This window comes from Aphanomyces astaci, assembly GCF_000520075.1.
Source record: "Aphanomyces astaci strain APO3 unplaced genomic scaffold supercont1.58, whole genome shotgun sequence".
Taxonomy (NCBI): Eukaryota; Oomycota; class Saprolegniomycetes; order Saprolegniales; family Verrucalvaceae; genus Aphanomyces; species Aphanomyces astaci.
The window spans coordinates 185,983-203,019 of record NW_009798321.1 but is presented as its reverse complement, the minus strand read 5'-3'; the positions used below and the strand labels follow the sequence as shown (position 1 = coordinate 203,019).

At 44.4% G+C, this 17,037-nt stretch overlaps 5 protein-coding genes across 6 annotated transcripts in view; 3 read left to right on the top strand and 2 right to left on the bottom strand.

Moving 5' to 3' along the window:
* Positions 1-372, top strand: part of H257_14475 (hypothetical protein) — a gene marked incomplete at both ends in the record, with an annotated part of 3,354 nt that extends 2,982 nt beyond the window's left edge. The window contains 2 exons of the mRNA XM_009842297.1: positions 103-319; positions 342-372. Of these exons, the coding sequence (XP_009840599.1) occupies positions 103-319; positions 342-372 (248 nt within the window). The remainder of the gene's footprint in view (positions 1-102; positions 320-341) is intronic.
* Positions 373-2,347: 1,975 nt separating this feature from the next.
* H257_14474 (hypothetical protein) lies at positions 2,348-3,398 on the top strand. The gene is made up of 2 exons (XM_009842296.1): positions 2,348-2,723; positions 2,890-3,398. The coding sequence occupies exons 1-2, from the start codon at positions 2,403-2,405 to the stop codon at positions 3,307-3,309; spliced, it is 741 nt and encodes a 246-aa protein (XP_009840598.1). The 5' UTR covers positions 2,348-2,402; the 3' UTR covers positions 3,310-3,398.
* A 2,592-nt stretch (positions 3,399-5,990) lies between these two features.
* Positions 5,991-7,027, bottom strand: H257_14473 (hypothetical protein). Its single transcript, XM_009842295.1, has 2 exons — positions 6,523-7,027; positions 5,991-6,438 (listed from the first exon to the last, which is right to left on the bottom strand). The coding sequence occupies exons 1-2, from the start codon at positions 6,922-6,924 to the stop codon at positions 6,016-6,018; spliced, it is 825 nt and encodes a 274-aa protein (XP_009840597.1). The 5' UTR covers positions 6,925-7,027; the 3' UTR covers positions 5,991-6,015.
* A 1,583-nt stretch (positions 7,028-8,610) lies between these two features.
* H257_14472 lies at positions 8,611-10,602 on the top strand. 2 transcript variants are annotated; one of them, XM_009842294.1, is made up of 10 exons: positions 8,611-8,770; positions 8,813-8,955; positions 9,013-9,145; positions 9,200-9,308; positions 9,358-9,464; positions 9,551-9,605; positions 9,735-9,848; positions 9,924-10,057; positions 10,211-10,266; positions 10,345-10,602. In XM_009842294.1, the coding sequence occupies exons 1-10, from the start codon at positions 8,633-8,635 to the stop codon at positions 10,502-10,504; spliced, it is 1,149 nt and encodes a 382-aa protein (XP_009840596.1). In that variant the 5' UTR covers positions 8,611-8,632; the 3' UTR covers positions 10,505-10,602. The 2 variants fall into 2 exon arrangements, with proteins under 2 accessions (XP_009840596.1, XP_009840595.1); XM_009842293.1 differs by having other exon boundaries at positions 9,200-9,464.
* Positions 10,603-12,665: 2,063 nt separating this feature from the next.
* H257_14471 (hypothetical protein) lies at positions 12,666-13,648 on the bottom strand. The gene is made up of 2 exons (XM_009842292.1): positions 13,404-13,648; positions 12,666-13,137 (listed from the first exon to the last, which is right to left on the bottom strand). Exons 1-2 carry the CDS (start codon positions 13,593-13,595, stop codon positions 12,745-12,747), a joined length of 585 nt encoding a protein of 194 aa, XP_009840594.1. The 5' UTR covers positions 13,596-13,648; the 3' UTR covers positions 12,666-12,744.
* Between the last annotated feature and the right edge of the window lie 3,389 nt (positions 13,649-17,037).

Sequence of the window (17,037 nt, the reverse complement as noted above, 5' to 3'; positions counted from 1 at the left end):
ATATATATATATATATAATTATTACTCGTATTCCCACCCGAATCGTTCATGGAGTTTCGATATTGACTGGGTTGCTCGTTTTGATTAATTCTTATCGAGTAGAAACATTACGTGTGCGGCCTGTGGTGTCGGCCACCATTCGAGCCATGAAGTACTGCTTTCGAGGCCAAAAGGCTGCCGCTGCCAGCGCTCTGTCAAGTAGTAGCCCAGGCGCGCACTCCCAGCTGACGATCCCCAACTACAGCATCGCCACGGCCGGCACGGCGCTGTCCCGCCGCATCACCATGTCCGTGTTGCCCCAAGAAGGTCTATTCCCTGGGTTTAAGAATGTGCCGATACAGGACAGTACCCCACGCCCTCATCGGGGGCTAGGTGCTAAACGTCAGGGCTTGGCTGTTTTGCCCGAAGAAGTGATCGAAGACTGTTGTGATCCGGTTGACAAGGCCAGACAACCGGATGATTGTGTGTTGTGCCGGTTGAGCGTTCCCGGGCACAACCACCGTCAGTCGTCGTCGCCAAGTGTGGCTGACGTCACGGGGGCGAGTTTATCATCAACATCGCTGGAGATCCATCACGAATTAGCATCATCATCTTCGGCGGCGGCAATTGAAGAAGCCACTACATGCGTCCTTTGCAAGTTCAAAGTCAGCGGTCACGTGCACCCAGGAGGTCGCGATGAAGCCCCTGTAGTAGTACTAGTACCTCCAGCCCAGATAACACCACCACCAGCAGCAGCTCCACCACAAACGAACGCGAGTGCAAACTCGTCGTTAAAGCGAATATCGTCGTGGTTTTAACTGGATTTTGTTAATATTAATCATGGCGGCAGAGGTACAAGTTGGTGTTACCATGTTGGAGTACACCACACTACATGACGAACTGTACCAACGTTACGGTAGTATTAATAATGTCTTGGTAGTATTCATAGGAATATTGTGGTATATTCGGTACAAATGTCCAGACCCCGTCGAATCGGCGACGCTATTAGCGAATCCAAAATTGAGGGGATCTGATGATTGGCTGTTACAGAAAAGACAAGAATATTCAGCCAATCAGAGCGTGATTCTATATTGAGTAATAGACCACAAGAATGTTGGTAGTTTATAACTGTAGACCGAATTCACACTGCAGCTATTATCGTGCTCATGAGACTCTAACGTTAATGCGTTTACCTCGCCACCGAATTCACAATGCAGCTATTATCGTGCTCATGAGACTCTAACGTTAATGCGTTTACCTCGCCACCCAAGGCTGTCGACGTGGATGGTATGATCAAACAAGCGCATCCGGTTACACCAGAAAACCCACCATTTATGCGGATACACGCAAATGGGGTATCCGCTGCAAAATTGGCAAATTTTACAGCGGCTTTAATTATTTATAACAGGTTCAGATCTATCCTTATCGAATTTGAGAGGATAGGTTGCGGATAAAATAGAACTGACGTTTGCGAAATCTGTCTAATACAGTGGTACGTCTGCTGTAACTGTGTTACAAAGTTGAATAAAGACTTGGTGTTTTAGCTAATTCACTGGGGTTATTATATAAATGCCAAAAAACTCTGAGCAACAATAATCACATGTGATTTGGCTGTAATTCCATCATATATACGCCTATAGTACTACGTAGTATTGTTTTGATTTCTATTGCCTGAGATGTGGTATTCTATAACCTGCTCTTTCTCATGCATCCGTTTGTAATTTTTGCAGTAATGTTTGAGAGATATTCCACTAATATCGAATACCCTGTATCAAATAATATGGATTGCAGAAAACCATGTACTGTATTAACTGTAAACCTGTGTAAAAACCTCGCATTATTTATCAAATTGTCTCGTCACATTTATTCAAACATGACAAATCATCTACTGTACTATAGTAACAGTAAAGAAAGACTTACAGTACTGTATGACGTTATACGGGTAAGGTGGTCCAGCTGACAACTGACTACTGTACATACTACTGTACTGTACACTGCACAGTACGATATCATACCTCTCATCAGCCCACACCAACCATCACCCTGGCCCCATACAACGTACTAGCAGGCAACGGTTACTGTTCTGGACAACTGAACTCTGCAGGGTTCAATAGCACATCGTTCGAGAATCAGCACCCTTCCAGGCCCAACATTTTGCCCCACTCGACCTCCAGACACCCCATGACCCTACTTACAGTTAGTACTTGATAGTAAGTACACTGTACACTGTACATACTACCTAACGTTAGTTGTACATCCTACTCTCGAGCTCGATGCCCCGCAAGTCATCCGGATAACGCCGATGAGTTATCGGATTTTGTTTACTATGCGCAAACTGCACCTAATCATTTCGTTGCTGAGATCCCGATAACGCCACTATATATCTTGCGATTCGTGCAATTCCACCTTGACGCTCGTGCAACATGCCCGCTCGAGCGGCGGCGACAGACGAAGTACGGTTAGAGAGGCGCCGGCAGAGGTGTAAAGTCAATCAGCGCAGGTACCGAGCCAACTTGCGCATGACCAATAGCCAACGGCGCGTGGACATGGAAGAGATGGACCGCGTGAACCAGCGGCTTGAAGGACACATCGCCGCCATCGAGCGCAGCGGGTTGTGGTACCATGCAGAAGAGCAGTCTCTGTTGGAATATCTTCGGCTATTTGAGCACGGATACACGCAATCTCCGCGCCAGGATACATTTTTGCAAAACTTTATCGAGCCCGACTCGTGGTGCAATGGCCACGTAAGAAAGCAAACGCAATCCACTGTGGTGTCTACACATGATCACATGTATATATATATATATGTGTGTGTGTGTACAGAGCACTTGTGTGGCCACTTATCCGTCCAATCAGCCTGGATGACACACATGCTTTATGCGATAACGTTCGAGTGAACCATCCCCATAGAGAGGTCTGGACGCGCTGCTTTTGCACTGGACCAACTACACGACGACGTTCTCGTCGTTTCACATCAAGTGCGTGCAGCTGAATCCTGTGAGCCACTCGCGAGATGAAGTGATCGTGGACATGCGATGCATGGCCGAGCTAGGTCTGTCGTTGCAGTCTATTCGCACAGTGTTTCCCCAGGTCCTCCACCGCCAAGACCTCGTGGAGAAGATGCTCACCGCCCCATTGCGTCTGCACGTGCATGCCACGTACATGTTTGACGACAACAAGCAGGTTACGTGGCAGGCCTCCGACTCGAATCTCGTGGATGCGCTATTCCGCCAGTTTGGCAACTTGGACGACGTGGTGGTAGCTGCGTCCAATTCAGGTATCCTGCCCAATGGCATGATCCGGAGTGACCCTGCGAGGCCAACTGTTTGATGTCATGATCGACGTTAGACAGATACAATTAAATGGCCAAAATGCAAGAATTTGACTTCGACAATAAAACACATCAAAAGTTGACGCATAATTTAATCTCCTCCAAAATTTAAATAATTTCAACAGTGATTTGTGAATATTATTTTGACTACCCGGATGCCATTGGTCGAAATGAAAACCGAACTTCGAAGTACAGTAACCAATCAGATGATGTCGAAAAGTAGAAGGTAAAAGTAGGCCTTACATTCTGAATTCCCCTGTACGTACCTTTAGTGCACGCCACGATATAGTAATCAATAAGGCACGAACCCCCGTGACTTCTTAAATTGCGTGTGGACAGCAATGCACACTTGAACTTGCGGTTGGCTCTTGTCTTTTATAAGGTTACGTTCAGTAGTATCCCCAGGGTTAAGCGCATCACCAGTGGATAGCTATCGCTAACCACGGAGATACGCTTACTGTTAACCCCGGGAAATGTTCATTAGATTGTGTGTTGGAGTTTGTGAATGAGAGGGATGGCTTCAGTATCTGGGTGCATTTTACTCGAACGATCGCATATGTATGGGAGGTTGTAGTGTTTGAACGCAACCAACCGTCGCACGAGTAAGAGAAGCGACTGTCATTCTACTGTGTTGTGCTTCCCTGTAGTGTTTGATAGATGTACGATTGTGTGAAGTACTTACTGGTGCAGTTACCATTGGATCGACCAACAGTGGCTTTCTTAGCAATAACATGTCCTGAAACCTATCATGGCGTCTTCAATCCACATGGGGTAAGGAATGCGAGTGTGCAAAGTCAGCAGCGGTAGCCGCAGTTATACTGTAGTATTGAGCATGAAGCCATGCAGTCACACGTCTTGCAATGTACAGTGCCACTGCATTCCGTTATCTTGAAAGTCATCCACACTTTTATTTGTCTGGAAGTTGGGAAAATGCACCTCAACGTAAATGACTGGTTCAAAATAGTAATATTTCAGCCAATTAGGTAGTTCTGTGGACTCACCCAACAAACTTGACGCAATGAATTTTATTTAAATTTGTTGGTATGATGTACCACTATGCATACAAAATTCAAATACACATACAGAGTTGGTTGAAGGCACTGTAATATTATTGTCAAGTCGATTCGAAATTATGCGCAGCACCAAATCGGCAGACAAAATGGATGCAACATCGAATTGCAGTATGTGACTGTGACTGAAATTGCCTGCTAATAACGTTACTATAACTACAGTATCCTCGGGTTCACAATAACTAACAGGCGGCAGAAAACATTTACACCGTATTATACCGTATAGTGTATTTGTATTGCGACGGATTAATCGATTGCGACTCCTGTAATAACTGATATTTTTCTTGTAATAACCGATATTTACTTGTGAATACGTTGAATTTACTTCAAATTTGTATGACGCAATGGATTAACAAACTTTTGAGAACGAGTGTCGGCGGTTGTGAAATATCACCTGTCGCAATACATATACACTACTAGTATACGGAATGCAATGTGCAAGTATGGTGCACGTCATCTATAAACTACCAACTTTTCACAAAATTTTCTGACTTCTATTTCATATTCATTACTCAAAATTTCAGCAAATTGAGACGTAGAATCGACAGATCTCAATGTAATGAAGAAATTCTACGTCTCAGATTCAAATTTGGTGTTGAATTGGTCCAGAAATAGATATTTAACATAGCGGTATTTTACATGGGCGCTTGGATATTTGGCCATAGGGGTGGCCGCTGAGATGTATCTTGATTTTTGTATGTGACTCTTATCCGTATATATTATCCGGAGGCAGTTGGGACCTTTAACCTCCCACTGCAGTGATAAAACGCATGAAATCGGTATTTAACGTATTTTGTTTTTGGGTTTAACTACATTAATTGTACGTTAAATAATAAAACCTCCACTCCTCGATTTGGCCAGTTGGAAGTTTTTAGTATGACGTGCACCATACGTTTGTCCAAATCGACTCTACTTTTTTATTTTCGTATAACGTTAACGTTATGCGCAAAACTCGGCCTTTCCACGAGCTTGTGTGATAAATATACTATAAATACTCACATTTGCAGGTCGGATTCGGTTGTCAAGATCCGACCTGCAGATGTCGTGGCCATGGCCACCCTGGTACCGAACTCCATGAAAATTTTGCGGACGCCCCGGATCAACACTCGCCCCGGAGTGCGAGTTTTTAGGAGGGGGGAAGGAAGGGATGACGCGGAAATGGCAAAAGAGTGTCCGGAAGGCGACGCATACCTGGGAGGAGTATGTATGTATGTACAAGCTCGCCAGGAAAGCAACCAAGAGGTCCTGATCGACTGGAAGGACTCCAGTCTCAGCCCGCCATAGAAAGTGCTGCTCCGGAAACACAACCATAAGTGTCGATTAGGATGGCGACATTGCATTAATGTACACACAGAAGGATTTAGCCAATCAGATTGCAGGAAACCACCATCAACATCGAATTAGTGTGTGCCAGAAATTAGAGTGATTCCAATCACCACAACTTTTTACATATAAACTTCAGTACAAAGAATCGATCGATAGATTTCACGGATCAGCACAAAAGTCCAAATTTTGGGTAGAAGGACAATAACTGCCGATGCCAACCCACTAAAAATAGTTGATTACGCCGGCGCGAACCGACGTCAACCAATCATAATAACGGTGACAAGTTCCATAAATAGTTGGTTGCATTATTCAGGGAACGCCATGTTCCTTCTTGTGGTGCATTGCGTCGAGGCGAAAGTTGGCGCCGTCCAACGCGACTGCCACGTCGTGGACACTTTCCAAGTGCGCCAATAGGGCCGAGAACACGTCCGCGTCGACGTCCACCCGCACCACGCGCTTGGTGGCGTCGAAGATGAACGTCACGTGTAACGGCAACACCAGCACTTGCCCCTTTAACTTGCGCGCCAAGTCTGGACGGCGCATCACGACGTTGGGAAACACAACGTCCATGGCGCTGGGAGCCATCTTCAAGTGGGCAAGCACCTTGGCTTGGATGCTCACTTCGTCGGCAAGGCTAAACATCCCAGTGATGTGCTGGTACTCGACTCGGAGCGACGCAAACGTAGCTGTGATGCGTTCCCACAGGTCGATCACTTTGTCGACGTCGCCATGCTACAGTACTGTAGCGTTTACTATAAGCCCGTGGTATGTTTTTGCTTTTCAAATCGGATCCATTCGCTTCAACGACATACATACCTGGCCAAGGCACCACACGTTGGGAGCGAAAAAGTACCGCAAAAATGTCAGTTGCCGCTCGGACCGGTCAAAGCCAGCGGAAAAGAGCCGGAAATACTCTTGCACGCTGCTTTCTTCGGCGTGGAACCGCTCGCCATTGTACAGCGCCAACACATGGGACTCGAGTCGCTTGGTGTGGATCTGCAGCTCGTTCACATCGTGCTGGAGCTGGTTGTTGGCTGTGCGCTGCCATGCGCGGTACTTGCGCTGATTGATCTTGCTTCGATGCCGACGTCTGGCCCGCCTCGCTTCGATCATGGAGGACGGATGCCTCTTGTCGTTGTTGACACTGATGCCACTATTGGAGGAGGACGAGTCCCCGCCGTGAAGGTGGTCGTGGCTGGTGGTGTGGGTGCTACTCATGGCTTTGTAGTTAGCTAGCTACACTACTGTAGCTCTAGGACGGTGAAGAGAATGCACAATTGACCCTAACTTGCGCCAAGGCAAGTCGACAACGCCACCTCGATGCATAGCCGACCCACCTGATTGGCCGCCAAAGTTTGGCCAGCTCACGTGGCAAAGGCACGCGCCGTGTGACTTTCGAGAAATTCGTGACTGGGTACCACGAGAATGATATGTTGAAAGTAGCCAATCACATGCCGCTTTCAATCCATTAGAAGGGTTTCGTATATCTGTAACAAGTAAATGAAAGCGGATTATACGGAATGCAGGTCGTCCTGTGAACAAATCGTCTGAACTTGGAAATCCACGACCAACCAAACGGGCATGTGCTGGTGACTCCGATCGCTCCCATTTGAATCCACAAACATCACGTTGTTACATGCATACGAGTACAGTAACGTTGCTATTCAACTCTCGTTTTTGTCAACCCAACTTCAGGTTCTGGTTCGGACCTCGCTGGAAAGTACCTACGTCGATTAGATTGGTGTGCCTCGGAATGTGTTACAATAGTTTGGCTGTCGATAGATTGGCAAAGGGGCTGGCAAGGCATGCATTGTTGACGGAAGTCACGTTCATTTCGGCAAAGTCACAAGACAGTCGCAGTGCTATGTAACTATGGATTCTCTTTCTACAAGAACTTCTTTATCCCCATGACTACTCACTGGACCACGCGACTGTGATTGAAGCTGCGCATAATCATTTTCGCAACATGCGCAACATTCGCTGCTGCACATTCCATGGACTATGTCGATTTCTGATTGGCTGCCGTATACGCTTTCTCCATAATGTCATACATAGGACCAAGTTTGGATCTCGAACGCTGTGGCATTTCTATAGCACTTTCATGTTTTATGTTGCCCAGCGAACGGAATTACGTTTCTACGCACAAGCAAAGCAGCGAGATGGTTCCGACAACGTCAGTTATGCTAACACAGAGTTGTTACTATAGTACACTGTACTGTAGGTAGCTGTCTTGGTAGTAGTCCCAGTTGTATAGGTTGAACCTTCACCGGTTTCAATTGATGCCGTAAGTTACAACGTTTCGTATATGCCATGGTATTTGATAGGCTACATACAGTACGCAAATGTTGCGTTCTTTATCACTGGCGAGTGAGTTTGCGTTCCTTTATCGCAGTTTTATTATTTCGTCGAAATATGTCGAATTCGCATTTTTGTTTCGTCAAAATACTTCCGATTTTCAGATCGCATGTTTATGTTTGGTTCGACACCACAAAAATGCGAACCCTTGATGATTTTCATCTAAGGTACTGCGAAATCTATTTAACTTCAGATTCTTCATACTTCATATTTGTATGAACCTGAATCTTGACCTTCATATATGTTACCAAACAGAGGTAGTACTATTAATAGTATTACTAGTATTACTAGTAATAGTATTAATAGTATTACTAGTAATGCTAGTAATAGTATTAATAGTACTGTACTACAAGTACAGTAGTGTACTATTAGTACATCGAAGACTTCATATTAATAGTTTTAATATTAAAATAGTACTCCGGTACTGTATTTTCACATTTTTGGTGTTACAGTATTAATATTGACGTATTTCTCAAATCATACCACCAAGGGGAACGCATATGATTGGACGAGAGATGACCAATGGCAACGCTTCACTACTTCCCGATCACGCGGCCGCTCACACACAAACATGATGAAGAAGCTCGTGCTGCACTTCGACCTGAACCGCACGATCCTCATGTCGGACGTGGCGGGAGGGAGGTCGATGGAGAACACCCTCAACTACCTCCTCGCGGAGTGCACCTATGGCCAGGTCCAAGGGAATGAGGTAGGCTGACGCTACCTTCGCCACGACTTGACGTGTTGCTAGTGGATTTGCGTGTCGAAAGAACCCTCTCTCACGCCGCCCTCGCCGTCCCTTGTCACGTACAAGAAGTTCGTCGACACGTTGTATCCATACCAAAGCATGCACGGAGCCTCGGACGCCTTGAACGACGTCAAGGCCTTCAACAAGTCTGCTCATCACGCACGTTCTTGGAGCTGATATTGATACATGCATCCTCCATGTAGAGCTCAAAAGAAGAAGCGGACGGCGCTACAATCCGCCTTTACAAGCGGTCCGGGCCGTCCCATCTCTGCTTCCTACGACCATGTGCTCTCGTGCCTCTTCTTTCCCCAGGGACCGCTCCGCGACGCCGCCAAGGTGATCCAAATGCATCATAACCATCGCCGTAACTTCCACCCTCGACTACACTAGGCAGCCGCGGCTACGATGGCCGATTCCGGGCTCAAAGAAGCATGGAGCGAGGGCCGCTACTACATCCTCCCGTCGTTCCTGCACTTGCTATTCCACGTGGACCATCACCGTCCGATTTGAATTCACATTTGACGACCATGTATTAACACTTGGCGTAGCAACCGTGGATGTGAACGTGGTGTTTCGAACATTTGGCGACGATATTGTCGAAGTGGCCAAGGAAATTGAGTTTCTCGTCCATGGGCGCCATCCGTTGTTTCCAGGGGTATATATATATATATATATATCTGAAGTATTTCTTGAAAACTTATCGGTAATATATCTATATATATATATTGATCGGTTCGATAGAAAGCATTGTCGGCATCGATGCGACTCGAACCTCCGTATGCTACGTTTTATCGCGGTACGCACCTCTTTTGCATTTTTAGAACCTATTTTTACATTTTAACGACCTATTTTTGCACTTTAACGACCTATTTTTGCATTTTGATTTTTTTTTGCTTTGTTTTATTAACGAATACTCTGATTTTAGATGGATTTGAAGCCTCGGGCACTGCACTGGCCCTCAATACGCTGCAGAAAGTGCCTTTCCAATCCACCAACTCGGCCGCCACCCCCGTGGAGTTCTACGCGTCCATTGATCCTGGTGAGTCATTGAAATATTATATTAATATTTGATATATCAAGTTTCCAAGGTATTTGCTCACAGTTGCATGTGTAGCGGTATCGGTAGTTCGGGGGTTTGAAGCTGTCCAACAGTGCATTCAATCGATGCTGTCGACGCGATCGGTGATTGCCCTGCGCGACTATTGGGAGTGGTGGAGTACCCACGCCGAACATGCCGAGTACGGCAAGGTAATATATATTTATCATGATGTATATATATATATATATTAAATTTTTTAAATGCAACCACATACATATATATATCCATCTTTCGGATTTTCTAGGATGGATGTGTTTGTATAATGTTCAGTCAACTTGATCGATTTCATATTGTGATCCTAGTTGCTCTTGATCGACGGTGCTGTTCCGGCTGTCTTTTTCGACGACCATGTCGAAGAGTACGTTCCAATATATATATATATGGTTAGAAATATATATTTCCAGCCGTAATTTTTGATGGGGAATACATTAACTAGATGTGAAGCCCACATTGTGGACGTACGCGATGCAGTTACGGGGCTAGTGGTGCCGTTCCAAGTTGCCAAGCTCAAGTACCTCCGTCGAGTCGAGCCATATTACGCCATCACAGACGTAGCGTACTACACCAAGCACGTCGACGCGCTCGTGGTCGAGTGAGAAGGAAGGCAGCATCGAGATGGTTCGAACTTTTAAAGATGAGTGAGGATGCTCATGGAACTGGGAGTTTATAACGTAAAGTGCCACATTATGACGTAGTATGTGCCTATTGTACGATATCGAGCGAACCTCTGAATTCGTATGCACACAAAAATACGCATACAAACACGAAGGTTAAAAATATACCCCTTAACATTGCTACATCAACGTGAGCGATATACATGTCACATGAAAACTGTAGCAGCGCAAAACCAAACCTATGACATGGGGATTAAAACACATCCTGGATATTGATATTCGCGCTAAAGCGATGCTTCAAAGTTTCAAACTGAGTCTATTTTCACCGTATGACTTAATATATATCCACATGTAATAAACACGTTTTACGTTCGATATGCCTAAAAAAAATACTCCAGAGTCTGTTCCCTTTTACTACACCATTTTGCAGTTAAGTTGGACGAATGCCCGGTATATTTGGTCGTGTGCCCGATATATTTGGCGATGTGCCCGATATAATTGGCCATGTGCCCGTTTAATTTGACACACGGATGTCGTGTGCCCGATATATTTGGCGATGTGCCCGATATAATTAGCCGTGTGCCCAAGTAATTGGCCATCTGCCCGATGAATTGTGCCATGTGCCCGATGAAAATGGAAATCACGCAATAAAAAGTCAATTCAATATAGAAATGGTCGTCAATGGACACATGCCGCATCGTTGCTGTGGCGTCACATACCAACGTCCATGCATGTTGCCCATGGCCTCCGCGAGTCCATCATGGGTGCGTTCCTTGAGGTAAATCGAAAAATGAGCACTGCGCGCGACAGATTCAAATTTTGAACGGAGTTCAAGTATGGACGAAACATTTTTGTAAACTTTACTTTATTCAAGTATAAATTTCGAATTATCTTGCCTTCGCGCGTTTTCCTCCGAACTTCAACCACATGATGTTTCCACCACAACTGCTTTGCACTCCATGGAATATAATTATTATTAGTTATTCCATTTTCATCGGGCACACGACACAATTCATCGGGCAGATGGCTAATTACTTGGGCACACGGCTAATTATATCGGGCACATCGCCAAATATATCGGGCACACGACATCCGTGTGTCAAATTAAACGGGCACATGGCCAATTATATCGGGCACATCGCCAAATATATCGGGCACACGACCAAATATACCGGGCATTCGTCCAACTTAACTGCAAAATGGTGTAGTTGGTGGAGGGTGGGTGTACTGTACATCCCGAAGAATAGTACGTATTACACAGTACTCTGGTAATTGTGATAGGGATTTTCATCCGTTTCTAAACCGCAATAGATCAATCTGAATTGGTGCAATGGATTCGTCAAGCGCATCACGGGATGCAGCTTGATGCAGATTGATTGATTTAAACAAGATACCATACAATAATCAAGTCAAATGTTTAGTATTACCCAATATCCGCATTCCAACCTCATCGAGCGGGCTTGTGTACCAGTACATGTAGTTCGGTGCGTCCGCGCAGACGGCATCTGCTTATTCAGGGAGATTACATAATCGTGCACCATCAACGAGGAAGAATTGGATGGACCTTCGCGGCAAGCAGCAGCGACAAGTTCCAGCGCCTCTTCCAACGCCACATTTACATCGGCGCCGACACAGTTGGTAAGCTAGTAGTAGTAGTAGTAGGGATACCTCGAAAACGTCTACTAGTAGTACAATGGTGAAATATATACAAGTGTAGATGCTGCATAACAACCTCCAGCCCCAGCGGGTGGAAGTTCTGGCTGTGGCCTAGTTCTTACATGTATGACGTAAATCGTCCGTTAATTCCAAGCTCCGTGTACAGTGAGTGCATGCATTATATGTTGGAGCACATGTACAGTTGATTGACTGTAGCCTCGCTCAGTGCCAGCTCCACCATATTTCAATTGTCCTTGAACCTGTACAATGTAATCAAGCAAAATATTGGGTTATGAAGGATTTTGCTATTTTCTTAGACGAGCTTTACTCCAATTTGCGAAACTCCATATTTATAGAAAAATAGTACAAACTGACTCGAAAAGTCGTGGAATGACGTAGTTTAAGCGTCGCAGTAAAGTTTAGTTGGTTCGATTCACCACAACGTTGCTCCAAGTTTGGAATAAAACCAAAAAACACACACAATCGTCCCAGTCGCCCAAGAAAGTGAACGTACGTAGTACATCCATCCACACTGGGTCTTATTCTTGTATTTTTCTTGGATCTATCTATTTGGCGGGCGTAGTAATAATATCCAGAGGAGTCACGGTCGGGGCAAACAAGAACGGATCGTCCTCGACTTCGAGCGGGGTCGTGGGATATGTGACATCGCTTACTTCGTCATCTCCTTGGTCGTCATCTACTTCAATGGATAACACGGGGCGCTTCGAGCCCCCCGACTGCCTCGACGTGTTGATGCCCTCCAGGTCCGGCCCCACTCGGTCCACATCTGTAAACCCGCCGACGCCGCCGCCGCCGTTGGGGGTATGCGGAGGGGGGCCGCCACCGTGGATGAGCGTCGGGAACAGCTCCGACATGGCCCCCCCCGTGGCTTCAAAGCATTCTTGGCAGTGGCACACGGGGGTGTGGATCGCCATCTCTGGAATCGGCTTCGTAAACGTCTACACATCAGTCCAAATATACATATGGATATATATTAGTCCACCGAATCAACCGTATGTAGATATATGATATCCGTCATCCGAATAATCAACGATATATATATATATATCTTTCACCGAATCAACCATATATATATATACATTATATACGAGGTAGTCCATGCGCATAAGCAAACAATACTCGTGGTCGATTCTCGGCAGAATGGTTACGTTTCACTTTCGTTGTGATTTAGAATTATATATATATATATATAGTTATAAATGACCTTGGAGCATTTCGAGCACATTGTTTTGCCGCAGCGAAGACATGGATGCGGACGTCGAAACACATGAAACGCGGCGTGGCAGGTCACACATTCGCGACTGGATCCGCCTTTTGGAGCCCTCGTTACTGTATGTTGCGCTAGTATATAAAAAGATAGAAAATCAGTCAAACACAACGATATATAACGAATCATGTGTCAACATGTATCATCGACCTATTCTATATATTCTCTAACTTGGTTACAATGCTTCAACAGCGATGATACATATATGGAGACTAAACATGTCCAATCAAATCGCAAATATCAATTCAAGTACGTTCCAAGCCACATAGAAAGGTATCAACCAACACGGCATGAGATATAACTCCATGGATAAATCGATAAATCCATCTAATACGCAACATACATACCCATACCAATATTATGCAATCGAATTGTTCGACATAAATATAAAATTCTAGACAAAAACAATGAAATCTTCTAAAATAGAACTAATATTCATGAGAGCGAAATCGCCATCAGAATCGAATCAATTTGGCAATTCGATTACAACATTTCCAGTTATACATCACGTTCGTTTCGGTTTATCCCTCGGCAACACCTTCTATACACATACGAAATATCTTAACACAAAAAACAGGTATATATATCATATTGTAGGTTTCAAGCTTGACGCTAGTCAACAACAAATTCGAATGATATTTTTGCGATTTTGCATACACAAATTTTACACATATATAATGCGTACCGATAGCACCTTCTATACACATACGAAATATCTTAACACGAAATACGGGTATATATATCATATTGTAGGTTTCAAGCTTGACGCTAGTCAATAACAAATTCGAATGCGATTTTTGCGATTTTGCACATATATAATGTACCGATGGCTGCGATGGTTGCGGAGGCCGTTTGTAGCACCGAGAGCCACTCATCCCGTTCGTGGAGTGCCGTGGTGCAGAACTGCCACGTCACGTTGCTGTGCTGGGCGTCCGACGTCACATCAAACCCGTGATGTCCAATGCTCGTGTGCAGTTCGTCTTCGCCTTGGCAAAAGTGCGGTACCACGGCCGTGGGTATTATCCATTGCCAGCTATAAAACGTCAAATTTAATAGATATATATATATTTAAATCAGACATACTTGATAGCAGCATATGCCTTTTGTTGCGACGGAATGAACGACCAGAGTTTATACGACGACTGCTCAAACACGACCAACGCACGTTTCCAGTAATGGCCCTCTTGCTTGTACACGTACCTAATAATAATAGTATTCGTCAATGGAGGAAATATATATATATATCAAAACGGAGGGAAAGAGAGTAATATACTATATTTTCTACGATCGATCGGATTGGGAACACGTACCCAAACACACAGCCGTTGCCGACAAGGAACGACGACCCAATGTCGTACGACGCAAACGACGGTTGCGCCAGCAGATCCAAAATATCTACAAAACCACATAGAGATCGATCAGAATATATATATATTTATATATATATATATACAGGGTCCAAAATAGGTATTAACCATGTCGCGCTCCATAAATAAATAAATATATGTATATAGATAGATAGTAGGTCCACAATAGGTATCAACCGAGTAGCACTTCATAAACCTGTACAAATATATATATATTGGGTCAAAATATCTGCCAACCGAAGAGCATTTCATAAACATATACATGTATTAGGTCCTAACAACAAACCAAAGCAATCCATTATATATACATATATATATACCAAAGAGCACTGCATAAACAAGTCCTAGTATATATATATATATATATTATGTATCAGGTTCAAAAAATATCAACAACCCATAGAAATCCACATGAAATAGTATATAAATATATACTTTGATTAACGACGAAAACACACATCCTTATACCTTTTTGAAACGCTGGGGGGCGGGAAAACGTGGCGGACTTCAAAATGGTGGGGATCGTGGACGGATGCGGCGGCTCCGTCGACGGCTCGAGCGTGTGCAGGACGTCCATCCACGCTGGGCTGTCGCTGGCCAGCTGACCGACCCGCAGCGAACTGTTCGAGTGTGGGCAGCTACAATCAAACCATGAATAACAAACGCCTTTTGAATACACAGTATATTAAGCCCAAACATTATGTCATTGTAAACAGATACTACAAACATCCCGTTTGAGTTCAACCAATATATATATATATATCGCACACAACGTACTGCAAGCACTGGTCGATGGTTTCGTACACGCACTGCGTAAACCCAGTTGGCCCCCGAGCGAGTTTGGCTGGGCCTTGAGCCATGACGTGGCCGACCACGGGGCAGTTGCGGCTGCGTTTGCAGTTGGGATCGCTCAGGTAAAATACGACGATCTGGGACACCCGCGTGAGGATCCAGCTGGTGTGGACGGTCGCGTACGAGTCCAAGAGCCAATCCACGAGACCACACGATACGAGCATGGCGTCCATGCTACAAGGATATATATATATATAATTTTTACATGTGTACATATATGTATATATTTCAAATCATGATAAAAAATCATAATATTTGTCCATTCAATTTTGTTCGACTAGTTTGGAGTGGGGAGGTGCATTGAAGGAGCAGCAACATAAACACAATCAATGCAGATAATCGAGCGACCAATCAAAACCCACCGCACGAATCAAGTGGCCAATCAAATTCACTGGTTCACCATACCATATCGAATTAATGTGGAATTGAAAAGAGTGAAATGGGTATCCGACATTAGGTACATCCTACCCACATCAATCAATCCTCCATGTATACATATATATATATATATATATATATATATATCTAATATAAACATACAAATGCATCCCTCTAATCGTACATATATATATAAATCCTTACAAAATCCCGACCCATAAAACTCACTCGCAACTTGTATGATGTACATATATAATATATATACAGTGCCGGGTGAGATATGGTATATCATCTGCGATACCGTTTAGACTGCATGCCCACAATGGCTTGAATGAGGTCGCAAAGATGGAGCAACGGCCATGCAGCGCGGATACCGCCCGTGACGACCGCCGCCGCCAGCTCCCCCGCGCGCTTCTCCATCGTATCGACTACCGCCAGGCGCAGGCCCTGGTACTCCTCAATATTGGACTTCCAATCGTCGCTACAAAAGATGTCGAGCTCGTCCACGTTGCCCTTGAGCGCGTTCTCGAGATGGGTGATCCACTTGCGTTTGTCAGGTTTCGACCGTGTGGTCAGCACCACGTCGTCTCGACCTATACAATCATATATATATATATATATGTGTGACACGGCTATTTGTTGTTGTTGGAAGCATAATATTACTAGATGTATATATATATAAGACAAATGGAACTATCCTTTGGATAATGTTGTAGTAGTTCGTATTTGAAATATATATATATATATATTCACGTCGTAATCACGTTCGAATGATCTGGGTGATGTACACGAGATGGACAAAGCAGGTCTAGTACACTTTTTCGCTTTCAAAAATATTGTAGACTTTATATTGTGCTTTCGAGTGAAATTTCATTGTGTTGTGGTTTCTCGTTGGAATTTAAATCGATTTGATTGGCTACTTCAGATGAGCTTAAAACTATTAGCCAATCAAAACCTTATCAATGAAATTCAAC

What these genes read in the sequence shown, in the direction of transcription:
- H257_14474 (XM_009842296.1), top strand. Translation starts at nt 2,403, where the DNA reads ATGCCCGCTCGAGCGGCGGCGACAGACGAAGTACGGTTAGAGAGGCGC. An exon ending in ACTCGTGGTGCAATGGCCAC is followed by an intron (nt 2,724 to 2,889) that starts GTAAGAAAGCAA and finishes CCATCCCCATAG; the next exon opens with AGAGGTCTGGACGCGCTGCT.
- H257_14471 (XM_009842292.1), bottom strand. Translation starts at nt 13,595, where the DNA reads ATGATTCGTTATATATCGTTGTGTTTGACTGATTTTCTATCTTTTTAT. An exon ending in TGTGCTCGAAATGCTCCAAG is followed by an intron (nt 13,138 to 13,403) that starts GTCATTTATAAC and finishes ACTGATGTGTAG; the next exon opens with ACGTTTACGAAGCCGATTCC.
- H257_14473 (XM_009842295.1), bottom strand. Translation starts at nt 6,924, where the DNA reads ATGAGTAGCACCCACACCACCAGCCACGACCACCTTCACGGCGGGGAC. An exon ending in ACGTGTGGTGCCTTGGCCAG is followed by an intron (nt 6,439 to 6,522) that starts GTATGTATGTCG and finishes ACAGTACTGTAG; the next exon opens with CATGGCGACGTCGACAAAGT.
- H257_14472 (XM_009842294.1), top strand. Translation starts at nt 8,633, where the DNA reads ATGATGAAGAAGCTCGTGCTGCACTTCGACCTGAACCGCACGATCCTC. An exon ending in CGCTCCGCGACGCCGCCAAG is followed by an intron (nt 9,146 to 9,199) that starts GTGATCCAAATG and finishes CGACTACACTAG; the next exon opens with GCAGCCGCGGCTACGATGGC. An exon ending in ATTCCACGTGGACCATCACC is followed by an intron (nt 9,309 to 9,357) that starts GTCCGATTTGAA and finishes CACTTGGCGTAG; the next exon opens with CAACCGTGGATGTGAACGTG.